Source organism: Nanorana parkeri, unplaced genomic scaffold, assembly GCF_000935625.1.
Source record: "Nanorana parkeri isolate BGI_ZX_2015 unplaced genomic scaffold, ASM93562v1 scaffold2473, whole genome shotgun sequence".
Taxonomy (NCBI): domain Eukaryota; kingdom Metazoa; phylum Chordata; class Amphibia; order Anura; family Dicroglossidae; genus Nanorana; species Nanorana parkeri.
Window position 1 is genome coordinate 12,060 of NW_017308741.1, and position 23,224 is coordinate 35,283.

General features: G+C 44.0%; 1 protein-coding gene across 1 annotated transcript; it reads right to left on the bottom strand.

Moving 5' to 3' along the window:
* Nucleotides 1-301: 301 nt before the first annotated feature.
* On the bottom strand, nucleotides 302-10,227 carry TEX12 (testis expressed 12). Its single transcript, XM_018573648.1, has 4 exons — nucleotides 10,168-10,227; nucleotides 3,449-3,548; nucleotides 3,319-3,370; nucleotides 302-446 (listed from the first exon to the last, which is right to left on the bottom strand). The coding sequence occupies exons 1-4, from the start codon at nucleotides 10,225-10,227 to the stop codon at nucleotides 302-304; spliced, it is 357 nt and encodes a 118-aa protein (XP_018429150.1).
* Nucleotides 10,228-23,224: the final 12,997 nt, after the last annotated feature.

A 23,224-nucleotide genomic window follows, 5' to 3' on the forward strand; every position in this document is an offset into this window, starting at 1 on the left:
GATCAAAAGGTTCATATCGGTACTCGTACTCGGTCTTAAAAAAGTGGTATCGGTGCATCCCTACTAAAAACATTTGCAAGAATGACATAATCTATTGTATAACACCAAACAGGTGAGAAATATTAAAAACTATGTTTATTCATTTTGATTTCCAAAAAACACCACACAAAGCATACTTTTAGATAAAATAACTGGAATGACATTTCTTTTTCATCTGACAATAACAATATCATCCTTCTTTTGTATGTAGTTGTTTTACTGATTGTGCACCAACACTACATACTTACACATTTCAGATAGTTTATCTTTGTAAAGTATTTGCAATCATAGTTAGTTGGTTCCTAAGGCTTTCCCTCTTCTGTTTTAACTGAGTTTCCAATGATCTGGCTTCTTTAAGAATGTCATCAAATTCATCCACATAGCGTACATCCACTGCAGACAGCTCACTTCATAAAAACATAAAACATAAATTATGCACACAAAAAAGTAGTATGTTCATAGTATTTTATTGCTATTCTCTACTTTCTGTACCAAGTTAAGCAGTATTTGGAAATATGTAGTATCCCATTACCCCTATAAAGACATAAATATCACTATACTATGCTTATTATCACACCATAAATACAAATGTGCTGCATATACTGTTCTATAGGTAACATTCATTGTAAATATATTAGGGCCTGTGTAGACAGACTTTTGGCTTGTGTCAATGGCATAAGTTTGAAATGCTTCTAACCTGCATTTAACCTGCTTCAAGCAGGTTTTGCCTTTCCCTAGTCTTGTATGAAAATGTAAAACTCACTTGAATTGAACAAAAGGCATCACAACAGGCGCAAAAGCAGATGTTAGAGTGCTAATCTTTTTATTCTGCTTACCATTTAAATAACTTTATAGTTCATATTAAATTTCACCTCTATAGAATAAAAGTTTAAGCTTGTATAACCCCTGGAGGGTAGACACAATAAGGTGCCAGATCATTCCTACAGCCTTTTGCTTTACAGCACCGATGGAGATTCCTGAAATCCGGCTAGGGTTTGGAGAGAATAGCTTATCCACCTATATTGCAGTCAGCCATCTTCAGGCCTGAGATGTGACAAAACAGTGAAAAGTGTTGAGTGCTCTGGAGGCTTGGCGGTAACAAGCCCAGCTGAAGCAAGCTGGCTTCTTAGGGCCACTGTAAGAACACCCAGCCTCCTAAGGGAGTAGCTCCCCTGGAAGGAGTCTGTGGGGTTGATTTACTAACCTTATAAACACACCACGAACGTGTATACACCTCTGTAGAGGCGGACTGGGGAACGGATCACCTGTGTGGTGAAAGACAAGCCCGTGTAGCAAATTGACAAGAACCAGCCTGTGTGGCAAGTTGACGAGTTCCAGTCTGTGTGGCAAGCGTGTAAGATACAGCCTGTGTGGCAAGCGTGTAAGATACAGCCCGTGTGGCAGAAGTTTTGTTAATTAGACAGTTAGGTGCTTGGGGCAGCACAAGGTTGCTCCTAGCCGGTACTTAGGGAAAACTGTGTGTAGTAAGTCGCCAATGTGGCAAGGATTTATTTTCATGTTTCTTTTGTTTTGCTGTTGTTTTAAGTTAGTAGGGAGAGTAAATAAACTGCACGTGTGCTTTTCACCAAAAGTCATTCCATGCTGTGGCTGTTTTCTGTGTGGAGTACTCATCCAGGGTGTCACACATGCTGCCAAGCTACTAGCGAGCTTATACCCTCACAATATATGTATGTATACATATTTTTTTTAATTAAATATTTATTTTTTTATTTTTTTTAATTAAAAATATACACAGAAGTGAATACTTATTAATAAGATAAATGATAGTCCGCTGATCACAATCACAAATATACATCTGAAAAAATGCAAAAGACTGGGGCACATTGCCACTCCTGAGATCTCTTCTAGAAGACCCAAATATGCGACCTATTAAACTGACACATTAATGGCAGATATTTTTCTTCTTGGCTTTCTTTCACTTATACAGTGTAAAGGACGATAGAAATGTAGTACTTCTGTCCTCACCAAAAGATAACTACTAAAGGGAAAAATTGGTAGCAGGTTTCAACATCGGATAATTATCATCAGAAAACAGTTTTTTTCTGTACATTATTTGCATATGTATGAGCAACTATAATTGTCCCATGAATTCCCCAGATGTGTACGTTTCTGGTCATAAGCTATGCCGATGTAGAAGATATTTTGTGACGTTAACTCACATTCTGACACTTCCATTATCACAATTCTTAATAAAACTATTAAATGTGGACAAATGTAAACAAGTGGATATACAGTAAATATGTAGACTCCCACTGCTGACTTCTCCTTAGAAAATGCTAGTTGTCTGACCTCACTTGCTGCATACTTGTCTGGAATAAGTAAGTAAAAATGATTGAAAGAAGAAATAGCCAGGCAACTAGCTTTATCAAAAGATAGTAACAATGGGATCTGTTGTATTTGTTCTCTGTACATGTCGTCTTTATCCTCTAAATCTCCTACAAGTAGCACAACTACTGCAAGGCTGCAGGGCGCCCAGGGTGCAGCACCTTCTAAATTATAAATATGACACTTTAACGTTGTATCTCTGTGTTTGCAAGGCTTCAAAGAGAGGAAACCATCAGACACACACACACACCATCCACACACAAGATGATTCTCCTTACTCTAACACTACTAGAGTCTAAGCACACTGATTGGCTAATACTGATCCACATATAATAGAACCATCAGGAAATTATGATAGCACCCACAGAACTATTTACTGAATACTGAATTATTGTTCTCTTTCTATTGACAAAAAAATGTGGTGGCTATGGACCACCATTGCTTAATGAGACACTCTGTCTTTTAGAATTGAACACAGCTGGCAACCTTGGTAAAGACCTGTAAGGGTGGGTGGTATGGGGTTCAAAATCTGTCAGGTTTTTATTGCTATGTGTGTGTTTATTAGGGACATGTCCTGGTGACTACTGTCAGTGGGGTTGTAAAGGAGGGAAAATTCAAAATTTGGAGTTGTCATAGGAACAGGAATAGAAGGCAAATATTCCAATGGGGACACCTGTTCAGGTAACAACTAAGAGGGCTACAGGATAGGAAGTGAAGGCCCCCCCCCCTCACACACGTACTCCACCCCAATGGGACACAAATGGCAAAAAACAAAGAACCTTCCCATTATTTATTCAAAACAAATGGTAGGGTCCTAGATATACTTTAAGTTATTTAGAATGAATAATATTACAAATATTACAGATTTTTATTATTTGAGTAGCATTACAGTATCACCAGTAAGATGACCAGAATAAAAATATGCATATTTACCTCAATATCTTTGCAAACTTTAAAAGTATAAGGTTGATTTCTTTCCTCAAGTCTGTTAAAAGAAATAAAAATACTAAAAAAGTATGCTTGCGCTATAGTGCAAGTTATAATGCAAAGTTATAATACTAACCTTTCACTAGTGCATCGGTGTCTCCACCTTGAGAGATTTCTGAATAAGAAGATGGTTCTTTTGATGGTAATGCACACTGAAGCATTTCTGAGTCTAGGACCTATCGCAATTTGAAAGACATGACACAATCACTCATTTATTTTGAAATATATATATATCAGCCATACATTTACATTCCTTATTCTATTTTACCTGGTTATAGAGGCTGCTGCAAGCTCTTTATTAATCTCTCTCTTATGCCACAGCTCCCACAAGAATACACTCCTGCACTATGTTGTCTAATACCAGGCATAAAACCAGAGTGAGGGGCACATGCTTTTCTAAATAAGAAGCAAGGGTAAGGATGGCAGCCTTGAAGCTTACCTATATCAAAGCAAGTGAAGAATGTCAACTGCCATATTTGTAACCTTAATATGGGTATCCTAATCTATCTAAAGCCTTTGAGATGCCTTGGAGATAATGTCACCACATGCAATAAGGAAACTATGCTCTACTATGATGCTTCAAAAAAGGCCTTACAATCAAGTACATTGTTTATTTTGTACCTTATTTAACTTTGCCTGGTGTAGACAAGTCATCTACCTACTGTAATAAATATTTAGAACTATGTTGCAAGACTTTGTTGTTATTTTTTCTGCTATCCCGATAACCGAATGAAGAAATAAAACAGGCAACCGCTCTTTAAAAGAGCATACGAGTCAAAAAGGGATGACTTTACGCCCCTCAAGGTGACCATACAATTATCGTTCAATTTTTTTTGTCCCACCTTCAAACAGTCGTTCGATTTCCGCACGACTGCCCCATCATGCACAGACCAATGTGGATTTCAATTATCATTCGTTAGCAATACTAACTGACCGAATTCCATCAATTGACAGAACGGATGTTCATGAGCAGTGTTCATGAGATTCGGCCAGTTGTACAGTAATTGTGATCATTGACTTCCTATCAACTGGACGATTATCGTACGAAAACCCGATTTCCGTTCAGAAAAAGGTGGATGGGCACCTTTAGGCCTCATGCACACACAACGCAAGAGCAAAATTGTATATTGCGTTTATGTATACGCGAGTATATGTGTGCACTGTATGCCATCCCAGAATGCATCATTCTTAATAGAAATTTAAATGTACTGTATGCGTGTACATGCGTATACGCGCACACACACACGTATATGCATGCAAAATACGCAGAAATACGGAGCCCGGACGCATATCGGGTCAATTTTTTGGCGCATCTTTACGCTGTGCAAATATGCGGCTTCATACGCAGCTATGTGTATGTGTAGGGTTCATTTACAACAATTTGCACAGCAAAGTTGTGGAAAAACATCCGTCGCTGCATCCACAACATATAAAAGGGCAGTACAGCCCCCTAGTAGTGACATCTAAAAACATCATTACTTAAATAACTATTCCTGGTTAGAAAAGGTCTGCCTTATTTACGGTGCCAGTAACAGTGGAGCTATTAGGAGAGAGTACTGACTTATCATCATTACATAAGAGCAAGCATATTTCTATCATGCTTTTGTAGTTCCATTACTTTTTCCAAGAAAAAAACCTCATGAATGGTAAAAGTATCTAAATTAGATCTCCTTGTAAAACTGCACGCATATTCAATATGGTATTTTAGTTTAAGTGAATGTCCAGCAAATCATTTTTTTTTATGAGTTTTGGATAGAATGGGGAATGTTTTGAACTGTTTTCATGCTTTTACTGCTATTCGGGGCTATTTTCTTTCTCCTTAATTAATTTTGGACATCTAAAAGTAGTCTAATCGAGGGGTGGACATCAGCAACAAAGCGCACAAGAGGGCCACAGAACAAAGCTACAAAACTAGGGTATGCTGCTCAAAAAAGCTGCCTGAAGGATTTTACTGCCACAGCTGGCATCAGATGAGGCTTTAATAACCACTGGATAAAACTAGGGATGCACCAATATATCGGCCGCCGAAACATATCGCCGAAACAAATCGCCCCTTTTGGCATGAAAGTGCCATTTTCCTGCCGATACATCGGCGCATCCGTGATTTCTTTTCTCTCCGCTGGGCACTGCTCTATGTCCCAGCGGGGAGAAGAGAAAGTGACAGCCGGCCGAGCGCTGCGGTGGAGAGCGATGTGACCGGCCTGCGTCTCCTCCCACTCCGCTCTGCCGCCTATCACAGTCCGGCAGAGCGGTGTGGGGGCGAATAAAGCCACTGAGAAGTGGTGCAACTCTGTGCTTTCTAATGGAAGCAGTAGCAGCCAGGCAAACTTGCACAGTATGAATACATATAGAATGTGAAGAATCTGGAATGTCTGCCAGATGTTTGATCAGGTCAGAGTAAATGTGACTGCTCCAGTTCAGAGCTTCCAGAGCATCGACTGATTCTGCCCGAGGATCTCTAAGCCTGGAAACAAACCTCCCGGGTCTCCCTGTCCAGTTTGTTGGAAAACCTGGAGACCAGGAGGTGCACTTGTGACACATATCCTAAAACACTTTCGGGTGTAGAGACCATTCTCCCGGGTCCAGAATGGAATGTGAACAGCGGACAAGTCTGGAACATAACGTTCTGCCCCGAATAAAGTCCTTTGACCTTTTCTTGATATGGCAAGACTTCTGTTTCCTTCCTAATGGTTGAAGTACGTCATTCATGTGGTGTTGTTTGATTGAATTTGGATAAAATTCAATCAAACAACAATTAAGCATTGTAGGAGCAACCAAATTGCTTGGAGATCCTAAACGTTGATTGAGAGATAGTGTTCATCAAGACATCAAAAGGAAGGATTTTCCTGAGCTCCAGAGCTGAATTCCTAAGCCACCAGGCAAACCATAGTCTGGTCCTCAGTGTCAGGCAAGTCGGTTTGTCTACAGACTGAACCCATATGATCTAGAAAGACCTAAAGCTGTATTAAAGGGATTCTAAAGTCTCCATTTTTTTGCATATATCTACTGCTAGCAAGCAGTAGATATATGCAAAAAGTTTTTTAAAAAAAAAAGCTTTAACAGCGATTTAAACTTACCCGCCTTCGCTGCGCGCTCCCGTCAGAAAATCCAAAACTGCTCGGGCGGCCGCAAAGCATCTTGGGGCGGGCGCATGCGCAGTTCGGAATTTTGGCCGGGAGACGAGGAGAGACGCAAGGTAAGTCTATGGATGCGGACACTGTGGGAAAGGAAGTACCAGCAATTCAGAGGAGCCAGCGCTATATCAGAGAGCCGCCGCACGGCTGGAGGGACAGATGAAAACATCAGGAAAGAAAAGGAAGATCAGATTAAGAGACATCATTTAAGGTAAGTGCTGACATTAACATTGGAGGAAGGGAAAAAAAATGACTTTAATGTCACTTTAAACTCTCAAAGTTTTTTCAATAATGAATCTAGATGAAACAAATATACATTGCCCAGTAAAGCATTGCTTTGTATTTTTTGAGTCTTCAGAGACTGGCTCACATCAGAGGCTGGGACACAGCTCTGGACCTGGAAAAAGCTCTATAGCTTTCTAACATGGTACACTGACAAAGATTTTATGGACATCTAAAGCAATTGGAGCACCAATTTAACTTATATTAACCTTTAGTACACTTCAGTCTAACTTGTGTATTTTCTCTCTTTGTATCCTTGGTTTGGGAACTTGTGGTTCTGTTTAGGCTACATCCTGCCGATAATAATTATTTTGTGCCAAGGACACATAACTTAAGCTTTAAAACAATTTTCACATGATGTTGATTTCACAATATATTTAATACATATTTTAATGAGTAGTTAACACCTAGAAATGCCCAGAATACATTATTAATGATTATGGAAATAAAGATCAGTTGTTTATCCTAATAAAGTAGAAACTGCTATACAGAGGCTCTTGTGTCCAAGTCAGTTTCTCTAGAATCATGCTATGTGGGTGCACCTTAACCTTTTTCTTCTAGGATACGTGTGGTATCAAATTTAATTTTGTCTACAACAAAAAGAATGGAAAGCACCACAAGCAGAGACCAGTGCCCAAAGGTCATTCCTGGCAGGACCTGCCTGGTGACTGTCATTGCTCCCTGCAGGGATTCCTCCCCCTACTCTCTCGGGTGGGGGGCAGGCGCAGCTGGCTCTGCCTCTAGTGAGGCAGAGCCAGTTGTCAATCAGCCAGCGGGGTGGATCTCGACAGTATTGTTGGGATCCATCCTGGCTGCAGCACGGCTCTGCGCTGTCAGCATACAGTGGGAAATAGCCCCTTTTATATACTGAGTTTTGGGTCACTGGAGGACATTAGTATATGCCCTCCCGTGACCCTGGAGAGATCCATGGGCAAAGAAGTTACCCCATAACCCTCCTTAAATCCATAAAGTGCACCTTTGAATCAAATTGCAGTTATTGTGATTTCTTCTATTGGCACTCCTATACTTACACTCAATAAGTAAAAGTAAACGTACACTGAGTTAAATAAACAATTTTGTCTAAATCTGTTTATGGTGCTTGGTAATGGAGGGGGTTCTTTTCGGTTTATCATATCTAGAAGCAAAAGCCACAATATGAGTAACATTCTTGCTCCACACCCTTCCCCCAGCATGTGGCTAACTCTCATTTAGCCAGATCAGCAAATTGCGTGGAACATTTTAACAGAAGCTTTGCAAAGAAAGGCAACCGCAACTTTTCTACTATCGGTACATTGACGTAAATTCTTCATCTTAATAGACATGCAGGGGAGGCTGGGTTTCTTTAAAGACATAGTCCACCTGTTTTAAAAACCAATAATAAATGTACACATATTCATACAAAAAATATAAAAGTGCATTTGTTATTTTTTTGTATTGGAGCCAGTAAAGCATTGCAACCTCAAATCAGTGGATCACGGGAGCAATGCTCTGCCCCCTGCAGGCCCTTCCTTCCATCCTTGTCGGTATTAAAGCACAGACATTTATTAACATGGACAGGAGGAAGAATAAATAGATGACATTACCACACTTGTATTCCATTGAGAAGTATATCAACATTTGCCATATATGTAGATGGGACTTGTAGTTTCTCCAGACGTAAAGAAGTTAGTCACCCCCACACCAGGGTCGAATATATTGATGAGTCTTGATCTATATGATGTTAAATATATATGTTATCACGTGTAAATGTAACATTTCAGAACCCACCGCGTTCCCTTCATCAGGCAAAACATAGTAACAATGTTACTAAATTGTTTATTTAACTCAGTGTATATTGTTACTATGTTTTGCCTGATGAAGGGAACGCTGTGGGTTCTGAAACGTTGCATTCACACGTGATAGCATATATATTTAACGTCAAATAAAGACTTATCAATATATTGGACCCTGGTGTGAGGCTGACTAACTTCTTTACGTCTGGAGAATCTACAAGTCCCATCTACAGATATGGCAAATGTAGATGTGCTTCTCAATGGAATACAATATCTATGCACAGGTCGTGTCAGCACCCATATTGACACTACTGTGGAATTCCAGTCTGGAGTGCAGTGGGATATATCGAATTGTAGTCTCTCCATTCACAAATCTCGTCAAATACAAAATAGTTTCTGAAGCTAACTTTAATATAAAAAAAAAAAAAAATCAGCATCTGACATTTTGTTCTCCCAGATAAAGGAGGGCTGTTCCCAATGGAAATATCTATTTTAAATAATTATTTTCACTGCTTATCCACCCAACAAAACCTGCGAGCACATGTTTTGGTTCTTCATATATATGGTAAATATATATTTTCCTGAAGATCCTCTCTAGGCCACTCATTACAATCATTCATCAGCAGTGTGCACTCTCATCTTCTAGGATGCGGATTCATTATCCTTGCACTGTTTTACATGGTGTACAAAGCAACAAGAGGCAATCAAAGGGCCATGGGCAACATGAGAACTTTGAACCTGTTGGCCCTGAAGGATGCTGCTTAACGCTAAAATCTTCATCCTTCCTTATGGTAGAAACAGCCCTGCCTGGTATACAAGGAATGGGACTCATTAAAAGGAAATGATATGCAATAACGAAATCCTTGCTATCACCGTTCCAAAATCAGGAATGTAGAATGAAAAAAAAAATGATGCTTTAACAAACTGCAACTCAAAGAAGCACCTCTCTGTGCTGAACCTTTCCCTACCGTGAATTGTAGAGAAAAGGACTGATGAGTGCTTTTTCTTATTATGCAATGCCCACAAGTAGTAGTAATATATTTTGCATATACTTGCCCACAGAAACATACAACATTTTTATTCAGTAATTGACATTCAAGCAATGCATTCAGTATATTGACAGTAAGGCCCCTTTCACATGGGATGACCTGGAAGGGATCTGTGCTCGGATCCCGTCATAATCAGAGCAGTATGGAGTGGCTGTCACCTCTGTGACATCCGTGACTGTTTTTTTTTTTCACCTTACGATGCAAGAAAACACTGATATTGCCAGACACCATGTTGGTCACTCTATTGGGAATCTGATGTAAATGGAGATGTGTTTGTTTACATCAGATTACCCCTGATCCGGCATGATCAGGTCCAGCGAAACGGATCTATGATACGTTTACTCTTTCAGACCTTGCCGGAGGCGGGAGGGAACCTGATGTAACGGACACCGGCCCATTTACACACGGATGCCTATAGACTTACATTTGGCATTCGATTGGGTCCGCCGGAAAAAGTGACAGGCTAGCCAATCGGATCACCCATGTGAAAAGGGGCCTTAATGTTAATATGCATCTTTCATATATATCTAAAAAAAAAAAAGGGTTTAATCTACTCACTTCCATATCTTTCTTGCGTTTGCTACTTTTACTTTCATCCTGAGAAGCAGTACTTGCCATTACCGCCTAAAAACAATGGAAAAGCAGACAAGAAAACAGTATGTTATAAAAAAGGAAAAGATGCCGACATGAACAAAAATAAATATGAGTTTTAAAGCAAACGTGACCTGGCCTAAAATGTTTTTAGATAGCAAAGTTGCTGAGGTATACCTTGTGGTGCCCGGAAGCACCTGTATTCGTTTTCAAATAATGACCTGTGTTCCTGTGGACAAATACCCAGCTCCCTTTTGGATCCTATGCCCAAGCTTTAAATGGGCCTTGAATTTTGGCCCTGCTCCCTTTGACACTTAGCCCCCCTCTCCTGTCACTCAGCTGGAAAAAACTGGAACTTCAGTGGGTGCTACAGGATTTGGCATTTGACAGGGTGGAGAATTAGCGTCAGGAAATAGGACTCTTGTTGTCCACTGAGGAAACACAGGAAATCTTCAACCTTTAGGGTATACTGCCGTCTAAGAGGGAATGGACATTGGCAAACCAAACAACCTGTAGGACAGCCCAAGATAACCCCCCATTACCAGAATGCTTTAGTTTTGCAGCAAAGCAGTAGTGGGGACATGATAAACACAGAGGGGTGAGACCTGTGTACCTCAATGAACTTCAACAAAAGGATTTTACAGGGAATACAAACACAGCAAATAAATGCTAACAGGACCAAGAAAGACAACTGGGCACAGCCTGCAGCTCAAAGAACTGTCTGAAGGACCTTACACTCAAAGCTAGCCACAAGAGTCTGGACCGGTTTATGGCAGGAGCAAGGACGCGCTCCCTCTCGGTACCCCGAACCAGCGGGGCTTCTAAGGAGGTGGGAGGGGACAAGATGGCGGACGCCAGCGCTCCCCTAGCACATCAGACCCCAGCTCCCTCCTTTCTCCAGGAGGTGATTGCAGACGAGGGGGTATATGAAAAAATAGCCCTAGCTGTGGCAAATCTGCTGAAACCCACTATCACCAATGCGGTGGAGTCAGCAATACAGCAGGGTCTCCTGCAGATACGTAAGGACCTGTCATCCCAGGCCATATCCCTTAAAGAGGCAGAACTGAGAACATCAACTTTGGAAGAGGAAGTGCTGGAAGCCAATGCCAAAGTGACAGCAGTTGAAGACATCTCTCAATCGCTCCTTGCAAAGCTCGATGACCTGGAAAATAGATCCAGGAGGAACAACCTCCGGATTATAGGGCTACCTGAATCGTACAAACCGCAAGTATTAGCCCACCTATGCTCGTCCACTCTGCCGGAAGCCCTGGGTCTCCCCACAACGTGCGTGGTGGAACGCGCACACAGGCTAGGGCAGCAGCAGCCTGACAAACCGAACGCAAGACCTGTCATTGTTCGGTATTTAAATTATGCTGATAAATGTCTTATTATGCAACAATACCGCTCCTCCCGCACATTGGAGATTGACGGGCACAAGCTATTGATCTTTGCTGATTACTCTGCGGAGGTCGCCAGAAAGCGCAAGGCCTTCAACAAGATCTGCTCCGCGCTGTACCAGAAACACATCCGATTCACACGGGCCTATCCGGCTGTTCTCGACATGGAAACTCCCACGGGCAGAAAGTGTTCCTTTCAGAAGCAGAGTCTTTTTTCCATGCGATGACCTTGGACTCTGGGTCTCCCGCTGAGGTGGTTGAACCACAGAGAACCCCCCGCAAAACCGTGAAAACCACAAGACGTAATAGGGGCAGAACCGCTGAAAAAACTGAGGGTGAACTGGATACGTTGAGAGACTCTCCAGCTTAACCAGGGGCAGGAAGTATCGCCATTATCTGTAGATCTTTTTCCAATAATGGCAGCGGCTGATTGAGTTGCCCTGTTCCCTCTGCCCACATTGGAAAAAAGTGGAGTCATTACTAGGATGTTTTTTAGTTGTTACAGTTTACATGTTCAAAGTTATTTACGTGTTACTTAATTTGATGGTTAATTTCTCCCATTCTGCTGGTTGCCTTATAGATCTCAGGTACTACTTTGCACCAGGAACGGTGGTGTTCGGGCGCGCCCTGCAGAAGCCTCATCCTCCCCTCACATGGCACTACAGATTGCCTACACGCCCAGAACGGGTAAGTACTATACCACGGGGCTCCCTCTTAGATCATCAGTACACTCACAGGTACACACACGCATGTCCAAGTCGTCTTGCTAGGGAACTTTTATGAAGATAGTCTCCTGGAATGTTAAGGGGCTCCGTTCCCCACATAAACGTAATATGATACTGAGACATCATAAACGCTTAGATGCGGATGTGGCGTTGCTACAGGAAACCCACTTAAGGGCGGAGGATGTAAACCGTCTTAAAAAACTTTGGGTGGGGGAAGCTTTTGCCTCTCCCTCGGAGGGACGTAAGGCGGGAGTGGTGATTCTGCTGCACAGGAGACTCCCATATCAGGTGTTCAGAGTTGAACGTGACGACGAAGGAAGGATGCTTACGATATATCTAAAATATTTCGAAGTGGAGTTGGCGATTTCAAACATATATATGCATAATTCGCCAACCGACTCTCACTTCCAACAGCTGTCCTCCTGGCTAACGAAAACTACCAATCTGTACCACCTGGTGGGGGGGATTTTATTTGCACTATGAATCCCCTAGAGGACAGGAAAAGAACAACCCGTATCACCCAAACCTTACCAACCCCACGATCAGGATCTCAATCCTCGCTGGCAGACTGCATGATCTTTGGAGAATAATGCATCCGTTAGACACTGAATTTACCCATTTCTCCACGGTACATGACAGTTTTGCTCGCCTGGACTATCTATGTGGAACAAACCCCTTGCTGCAAATGATCAAAGCCTCGGATCTTCACAAAATAGTCATCTCTGACCATGCCCCCATATCGATAGATCTCTCTATTGCACCAAGGATAGCTAATACTATTCTATGGCGCTTCCCTGGGTACCTTAAAAATAACGAGGATTTCTGCCACTTCCTCCGATCTTCCTGCAGGAATATGCAGAATTAATAGCCAGCATGTTGAGTCCCCTGCATTGTTCTGGGAAGCAGGAAAAGCTTACCTAAGAGGCAGGATCATGTCATATACGGCCGCCTATAGGAAAAAAACAGTGAACGCCTTTTAGGAGGCCAGTGCGACGGTTCGACTGGCACAAGACCGGCTAATAACCGACGCGGACCAGACCGCGAAAACACTCTGGGAACAGGCCAGACGTTTGACCTATGGGCGGACAGATATGAATGCATGAAAACCTCATATATGGACCTCACGTTTCACAAATTTGGGAACAAGGCGGGGAAACTCATGGCTAGACTGGTTAATGGAAGGAACTCCCCATCACATATCTTTGTGCTGCAGGATAAGACGGGTTCACTCCTGACAGACCCGATAGCTATAAATGGGGCCCTAGAGGAATACTTCACCTCGCTGTATAGCAAAGATGATATGGATAGGGTAGAAGCGAAGACATTTTTAAGCCAGATAGACCTACCCACAGTGCTGGAGGAGTAGAGCCACATGTTAAACGCAGATATTACGCTGGGAGACATAGATACGGTTGTACAATCTTTGACGGGAGGCAAGGCCCCCGGGCCGGATGGATTCACCACTGAATTCTTTAAGATTCTAAAGGGAGATATCACAGACATGTTACACGCCCTATATAACCACATGTGGGAGGAGGGCGCTTACTTCCACACAGGGAGGGAGGCGTACATTAAACTTTTGCCTAAACCGGGAAAGGATCCTACCAACCCGGGTTCATACCGACCTATCTCACTTATAAATGTGGACGCAAAGATCCTGTCAAAAATACTTGCAGGCAGGCTGGCTGAGGTTATGCCTCATCTCATACACCCTGCTCAAGTAGGGTTTGTAAGGGGAAGAGCGGCGGTAATGAACCTGAGGAGGGTCATACTGGCCCTGGAACAAGCAAAAGCATTTCCCGTACGGGAGTTTGCCATGGTGACTCTTGATGCGGAAAAGGCATTCGATAACGTAAACCTGGAATGACTATTTCTGGTCATGACAAGGCTAGGGATAAACAGTAGGTTTCTTTCCCTGCTTCGCAAAATGTACTCCTCTCCTACAGCGCAGATATGGACCCAGGGGGGCCTTTCCCATTCTATTAGTCTCAGCAAAGGAACCCGGCAGGGATGCCCCCTATCCCCCCTACTGTTCAACCTGGCGCTGGAATCAAAGTAGGTAAAATGCCGTCCACGATATATAACCTGAATTTTCCTCCCCTCATAGACAAGATAGTGCACGAATTGGAGAGATGGAGGGGTTTGCCCTTATCGCTTTTCAGGAGAATGCACCTAGTGAAAATGACCAGCTTTGCGAGACTACTATATCCCTTACAGACGGTTCCCTTACTATTGAAACATAAGAATATTCAACGTCTCAATAAGGCAATGGTCCAATTCATATGGTGCAATAAACGCCCGAGGATAGCTTTGAAAAAGCTTTGGCTCCCGAGAAGCGAGGGGGGATCAAACTTCCCTAATGTTAGACTATATAACTTATCGTGCCTGCTGCGCCATGCTGCGGACTGGCTCACGGAAAGCTCGAGGTATTCCAATATGGAGCTGGAAACGGCTCTGGTGCACCCGTGGGACCTGCGAGCCATACTGCATTGTAAATTGTCGAAGCTGCCAGGAACACTGCGCCATCACTTGTTAATAAGGGACACGGTCCTGGCGTAGAAGGTGGTGAGACGCAGGTTGGGTCTCTCGCCTTATATATCGCCAAGGTGCCCAATGCTCGGAAACCCTATGTTTCCTCAGGGCAATGATTACGCAGCTTACAAGTTATGGCGCAGGAAGGGGCTTATCCATTGGAAACAAATGTTTCAGGGAGGTACCTACCGCCCTATACCCTTCCCAGCATTGGCGCAGCAGTATTCTTTGCCACCCTCCCATTTTTTGTATTACCTACAAGTTGACAAAACATGGCGCATGTTCTCCAGCGACCCCAAAGTACTGTTTGCATCTACGTTCCTGGACGTACTTATATCAGGAGGGAGATACTCTATTTCAGACATATACCCAGGGATGCAGCTTACTTACGTGGCCACTTTGTCATCCTCAAATGTTAAAGACTGGTCCAAGGATTTCCCGACTCCAAATCAGGTGGAGCACATTGTGGTTGGATACAATAAGATACACAAACTGGTCACTAATGAGACATGGAGGGAGACCCAGTTTAAAATTATGCATCGAGCCTATGTGGCATACTTTCTCCCAGGCAGAACATCAACTCATCATTTAACATCACTGTGTCCAAAATGTGGACTACCATGTCCCTCACTGGCCCACTGTTTCTGGACGTGCCCCTCAATGGCGCAGTTCTGGACTAGGGTTACTGCATATATTACAACAGTCTTGAAGTGGACCCCGGAAGTGAACCCACTGCTATACTTGTTTAGCGCCTCCAAATATTCAGCTGTAGAACCTCACTGTTCCACTCACAAAGGATGGGACTGGTTGCACATTTGTCTGTTGGCTGCCCGGAGGAGTATAATGAGGGGTTGGAATACCTCCTCCACACCGCCAATCACCAGTGTCATTACGGAGCTGAAGGTTTTGTTTAACCGGGAAAAGCTAGACACTGAAATGCACGTCGAAGCACTTACACAAAAATTTTTTCAAGCGATGGAAATATTTTTTAGAAGCAACGTATGATGGCACAGAGATAGCATCAATAATGCAACCCTTTAAATACTCCACATGGTATCTCAAGGCGAAATTGACAAAAGACTTAGGGGTCCTGGAGGTGCCCTAACACGCACTGGTGCTATAGATAGTTGCGATTGTAACTAAGCTGAAATTTTCCCAGGAGAAAGAATCTAAGTAGTACTAAAGTATAGAATAGCTAAAGTATTATGGCAACCAGCTTGGGAATGTTGGGAGTGATTGGTTGTTAATGTTGGAATATTCTGGTTCAAATGTTGAGATCGCCGTATGTGGTCTCACGTGCTGTGAACTGTATACGTTTGCACAAAAGGTCAGAACCCTCAGGGGGATGACCAAAAAACAGAATAAAATTTGTTTTAAAAAAAAAGAATGGACTGCCAACACCCCAGAACAGATGTGCGTCATTCACAACTCATGCATTGTGGAGTGCTGCAACACGTGTTTGTCTGAGGTTAGTTGGGTTTAGTTGCGTTGGGGTGTCATTGACAATAAATGGCACCACATCACAATAATGTATGTGACCTGTGCCCCAATGCACAGATAAGGTTTACCTCTCATTTCCTGTTGTCTGCAGGACAGGAAGAGAAGGGGACTCTAATGAACAGGACATGGATGGTTGGAAAAAAAAAAAAAAACTGACAAAGGTTTTACCCATTCCCTACTCTGAAGCATTCCAGGGACTAAAATTTGAAAGAGGAACTTCACCACACTTCTTTTTTTATCCAAACCCCTTACCTTTTCGCTGAGTTTTCTTTAAAGAAGAACTCCAAGAAAATACGTTCTTAACCCTTGCAGTGGGGCTACTCCCGCACTGAGAGGGTTAAGTGCTCGTTTTTGTCTAGGTGCTGAAATAACAAAGTTAAGGTCCCCACACACCTTGAGATAATCGCAGGAAATCCCACGATCGTACGATTATCGTAAGGTGTGTGGAAGCCGTGCGACCTCTACTACTGTAAGGTCGCACGACTTTTATCTTACTAACATGTTCGAAAATCCGCCGAGAATCGTACGATTTTCGGCAGGTGTGTAGCATGTTCGTAAGACAAAAGCCGGACAGGCCGGTGTGCGCAAGCGCACACTGCCCGTTCGGCATTGCGGTCATCGGAAACCAGCCCCTCAGTGGGGCAGCCTTGCGATCATCCCAAGTACGATCTGCCTGTCCAAGATAGGCAGATTGTACGTTCTTTAATTTCCCTTACAACCATCGCAAGACAAAAGTCTTGCGATGGTTGTAAGGTGTGTGCCCAGCCATATACTCACCCAAAGCTCTGAGCCAGCTGGCTGTCACAGCGCTCCCTCCAGCCTCTATCCTCCTACATTGCAGCATTGGAAATGTTCCTCCCTGTCCTCATGTTTATGCAGTGAACGGAATTTATCAAAACTGGAACAGACAAAATCTGGAGGAGCTGTGCATGGCAACCAATCAGCTTCTCTCTTTCATTTTCAAATCTTAACTGGACAAACTGAAGAGAGAAGCAGATTGGTTGCCATGCACAGCTGCTCCAGATTTTGTGTGCTCCAGTTTTGATAAATTCCACCCAGTGTATAGAGTGTGATAGGGCTGCAACAACTAATCGACATAATCGATTATAATCCACGCTCCACACGCCGCACCTCCTCCCCACCACACGCTCGCCGCTGCCAGACCCGCCCGCATCCACGCTCCACACCTCCTCCCCGCCCGCCCAAATCCACGATCGGCACAGGGACGCGGGGAGAAGAAGTAAGGAGGAGCAGGTGTGGGCGAATGACTGCCGCAGATAGACAGGCCCGATCTCAGAAACAAGTTGCTGGAAGACTGCTCAGGTAAGCCTGCACTTTCCCACACATGGTGCTCTATAATGTATTGCTGGGATTTGTATTCCTCTACAGCTGATGGTACATTGTGCTGTATATTATACATAGGAATACAAATAAAAGCAATACATTAAACACTGTATGTATAATGTATTGCTGGGATTTGTTGTATTCCTATATAGCTGGTGGTATTCTGCATTGCGCTGTATAGAGCACTACAAATCAAGGAATAACACATTATACAGCGCAATGCAGAATACCACTAGCTATAGAGTACAACAAATCCCAGCAATAGTACATTATACAGTGGTGCAATGCCGAAAACCACTCGCTATAGAGGACTACAACACCTAGCAATAATACATTATACAGCGCAATGCAGAATACCACCAGCAATAGAGGACTACAACTCCTAGCAATAATACATTATACAGCGCAATGCAGAACACCACCAGCTATAGAGGACTACAACTCCTAGCAATAATACATTATACAGCGCAATGCAGAATACCGCCAGCTATAATGTACTATTGCTGGGATTTGTTGTATTCCTCTATAGCTGGTGGTATTCTGCATTGCGCTGTATAATGTACTATTGCTGGGTTTTGTAGTCCTCTATAGCCGGTGCCATTCTGCATTCATTGCTGTATAATTTTACACTTTTCATTTCACTATATTGCACACCACTCTTTTTTTTCTTTTTTACTTCCACCGCTCCAAGCTTGCTCCTGTGATGGACTGCAATCTCAATACAAACTAGTAGTCCAATCACTGGAGCCATTTTTTAAAATGTATTTTATTTTTTTATCCGATTAATCGAACTTAATAATCGGCTAACTAATCGATTTTGAAAATAATCATTAGCTGCAGCTCTAGATTGTGATGATTTACGGGACCTTAGACGGCTGCAGTTGCGGGGAGGAGAAGATGCATAGCCCGGTCTAAGAACAAGACGGCTTGGAGCATCGGGTGAATATAGTTTTTTTTAACCTAGACAAAAACAAGTAGTCTACCCGTGCACTGGATTAATAAAAATGTTTCCTGGGGTCCTCCTTTAATAAAAATACTCACATGCCCAGTGAGTCCAGTGTTGCTCTGCAGTAATCTGCCCTTTTACTGCTGCACGTCGGGTCCTGTGCCGCCATCTTCTTTTCCAACGTCATTCTGGTCTCTTTCTGGTTCTCACGGCCGTCCCCTGATGACGTGCATGTGAAGGTAAGTGACATCAGGTGGACGGCAGCAAACACCAGGAAGGGACAGGTAGCCCCCCCTGAGGACACAGTACATGCTCTGTACATGTACATGCTCTTTAGATTGGGATACATGATGTCATATTCCAGGGGGCTGCATGCAGTCCAAAAGTGCAGGGCCAGTCCCCCGCCACTCCAAAACAAAAACATATTAAATGTGCAATTGTGTGAGCAGGATGAAATGCTGGAAGGTGGGCAATGTGCACATTAGGTATAAACCATTGGCAGTAACAACACGCAGTTAGAGTTCTTCTTATTGAAGCTCTGCAAGTCTCAGGGAGCTCATGTCTTCACTTCTATAACATAACATGACAAGCCGCTTTCCCCACCGCCCCCTGACAGAGAAGCTATGTACAGCCCCCTCCATTGTATACCGGGGACACAAAGTGGCCTTGACGTCACACAATATTCGTAGCACTCGGAGGATAATATGGCGGTCCTCGAGGATCCTCCGTCACTGCTGCGGAGCGCGTGCTGCCGGCGGCCCACATGACCTCACGTGAGCGACAGGGAGCCGATTGGAGCGCACAGGCAGACACGTGACCAGGCTCTCTGCGCTGTGCGGGTGCTCTTGTCCGGAGATAAGGGCTATAGAGAGATGGACGCCGCCTTCGTATAGGTCAACCCAAGAACTGGAATCTCATATAGACTTTAACCCTTCTGCTGCTGCAGCCATTTTTACACCTATTTCCTTAGGATAAAGTGGTCAGTTTAGACCCGGAGATTACTTAAAAGCATTACCCACCTTTTGCAAAAAATGTAATAAATGCACCCATGTTAACAAAAATAAATAAATACATTTATGCATTGAAGCCTGCAGAGTATTGCAGTCGTGTCCACTGCATCATACAATGCACAGGCTTCTGCAGATTGTTGCTCCAGGTCTGTTTATAGCAGGGGTGGGCAACCCGGCCCTCCAGCTGTGCTTTAAAGTGACATTTAAGTCAATTCCACCCCCACCTCCTATGCTGTTGTAAGTAAAACAATAAGGCGGAGAGGGCCGGACTTACCATTGAGCATACTGGGCACTTGCCTGGTGGGCCGAGGCTGGGTGGCACAGAATCAGGCAGTGGCGGCTGCCAAATGAGGTAAACTAGGCGGCCGCAAGGCCTTAAAATCGGCTGCCTAATTAGAGAGCTGCGGGGAGGGGGTGCCCAGGGAGATGCGGTCCGGCTGGCTTTGTACAGGAGGTGGATGAGAAGCAGCTGGTGGATGGGGGCTGGCCATGGGATGTGATTTGATGGTGGGATGACTCAGAAGCAGGCTGGGGGACTGCAATGTATCCTGTTGGTACTGATGGCACTTCGGGCTGCAGGTAAGAGGAGCAGCACATGTATAAGGGAAAGGGACTATGCGCAGTCCTCCTGAGACCCCTTACAGCCCACCATAGACCCTGCACAGCCCACCACAAACCCTGCACAGCCCACCACAAACCAACCCTGCACAGCTCTCCTGAGACCCCGTACAGCCCACCTGAGACCCTGCACAGCCCACCTGAGACCCTGCACAGCCCACCACAAACCCTGCACAGCTCTCCTGAGACCCCGTACAGCCCACCTGAGACCCTGCACAGCTCACCATAGACCCTGCACAGCCCACCACAAACCGTGCACAGCCCACCACAAACCCTGCACAGCTCTCCTGAGACCCCGTACAGCCCAACAGAGACACTGCACAGCTCTCCTGAGACCCCATGTGTGCTGTATCCAGTGACTGACAGGTTACGCAAAATGTCCTAAACAGGAAGGGGTGGAGCAAATTTAGACTGAGGGGGGTGCCCGAGTTTAATCTTACCTAGGGCAGCACAAAACCAAAATACACCACTGCATACAGATGGGGAGAGCAGAGATGGGGATCCAGAGAAGAACCACGGGCGGGAGGAGAGGCCATCGTGATCTACCACTGATCGCTACGCGATCGACTGGTAGATCGCGATCGACCTTTTGGGCACCCCTGATCTACATGGAACCCAGACCCACTGGTGGACGGAGTGGTCAGGGATAGCTTTGATCTGTCATCGCTGGAGGAGTACACAGGCAAGTGATTACAGTTCCTTTTCCTGCCATGTCTCTGGGACCCAAAGTGAAGGAAAATCCCCCAATGGGAGCACAGACAACAGTAAAAACCTGACAAACGTTGTAGCACTTCACTGCACTTTTCAAACAAAAAAAAGTTTTGGCTGAAACATGAATGCATCCTATTTTTGTTGTTGTGGTGAAGCAAATCATCATCGGCTGTCAGGTTCAGGATATTTACATTTGTGATACCCCCAAAAACATCTTTCATACACATCTTTCAGAGTAGAAGCCCTTAATCTAAATGAAAACATAAAAAAATTAGCAAAATCCAAATCAGGAAATTCATAAAATGATGTCATTAGAAATGTACTGATTCTACTATTCGTGGAATTTTTGAAATCATGTAAATTATGATACATTGCATCATTTGTTTTGTCTGTGCAGGAAGCTATACAGTCTGCTGCGTGTCTAAAATAACCACTATTTTATAGGCCTTGCAACCCGAGAACTATATGACGCAGGAAAATAATTGCGAAATGTATTGTGTAAATCCTTATATTACTTATGTGAGTAAAGCGATAGGACTCAAATGTGGTCTGTTAGCTGGACTCATGACTGACTTTGCATTGCCGCAAGGCAGATATCAGGTTAATTTAGGCTGGATTCACTTCAAATGCATTAGGCCCGGTTCACACCTGGGCGTTATGTAGCGCGTTCCTACGCTCTGCAAAACGCTCAAACATCAAAATCCCATTATTTCCTATGAGTATGGTTCACACCTGGCGTATTACAGGCCGTATGAACGCGCTACAAAACGCCCTACGCCCAAAGAAGTACAGGAGCTTCTTTGGGGCGTATTTGCCGCGCGTATCCATTGGGATACAGCCAGGTAGCCCTCGGGAAACGCGCATCTGTTGCGCGTTTTTTTTACCGCAAAACGCGCGACAAACGCGCATATTCGATACGCCTAGGTGTGAACCCAGCCTTAGGATTGTGCTGGCAGTTTTTTCCAGCACAGCCACAACTCAGGACAAAGCAATTTGCCTTGTCATGGATGGGCGCAGTTCACACCACAGCGTTGTGGTGGTGTGTACTAAAAAAAAAGTAGTACTGCATGCAGTACTTTTTTTCAGTGCAGCGGGTTGCAATGCAGTACAAACACCTTGCACCATGCTGTGCACATAGAACTTACTGAAATGTCACTTGTCACATTTCAATAAAGTTCTAAAAAAAAAAAAGTACACAATCTGATATGCCGGTGTTCTATCGAAAGCTCCACCTCATCAAGATCTCTAACTACCTCACTTCCAGTGCTCCGAAAGACTGGAGCTCTGTGCAGTTGCGGTGCGCATAGCGTTTTCAGAATACTCGTTGAGTTTGGCACCTGCTGAATATTGTTAAAATGCAGCTGTACAGAGCCCCGTCAGTCTTTGTGTTTTGCAGTCTAAAGCTGGCCACACACCTTACAACCATCGCAAGACTTTTGTCTTGCGATGGTTGTAAGGTAATTAAAAAAACGTACGATCTGCCCATCTTGCACAGGCAGATCGTACTTGCGATAATCGTAAGCCCGCCCCCCTGAGGCTTCCAATGACTGCAATGCTGAACGGGCAGTGTGCTATTGCGCACACCGGCCTGTGCGGCAGTTATCTCACGATCATGCTACAAACCAGCCGAAAATCGTACGATTCTCGGCTGGTTTTCGAACATGCTCGAAAGACAAAAGTCGTGCGACCGTACAGTAGAAACGGTCGCACGCCTTCCACACACCTTGCGATAATCGTACGATCGCAGGATTTCCCGCGATTATCGCAAGGTGTGTGGGCACCTTTACGCTGTCTCGTCGAAATCTCCAACTTGCAAGTACCCGGCAGTGAGGTAGTTGGAGATTTCGACAAGTTGGAGCTTTTGATAGAACACCGGGATAGGCGCATTAGCACTGTGCTGGGCAATGCACACCAGCAGCCGTGCATTGTAGGGCAGTTGCTGGTGTGAATGGGCCCTTAGGCCTTATTCACACCTAATAATGATCATAGCCAGGTAAAATAGAGGCTTCATTTGTATTTGTATTTTTTTTACATGTAGTACAGGAATAGGAAAGTGCATTATTGGCACCAATAGAATTTTGAATGGGAGTGCCTGAAAAACGTGTATAAACATGCATTTTTAATGCGCTCCCATTAAAGTTTGTGGGCCCAAAAAGCATGATCCTACCCCGAAAAAAAGCTTATGTACTTTTTTGAGCTTCATGCTACAGGTGACACAATGCTCAGGCCAATTGGGAACAA

Excerpts from the sequence above, each read along its gene's own strand:
- TEX12 (XM_018573648.1), bottom strand. The coding sequence starts at position 10,227 with ATGGCAAGTACTGCTTCTCAGGATGAAAGTAAAAGTAGCAAACGCAAG. Across the intron at positions 3,371-3,448 it reads CACCGATGCACTAGTGAAAG|ACTTGAGGAAAGAAATCAAC; the intron begins GTTAGTATTATA and ends TTCTTTTAACAG. Across the intron at positions 447-3,318 it reads AAGTTTGCAAAGATATTGAG|TGAGCTGTCTGCAGTGGATG; the intron begins GTAAATATGCAT and ends GTTTTTATGAAG.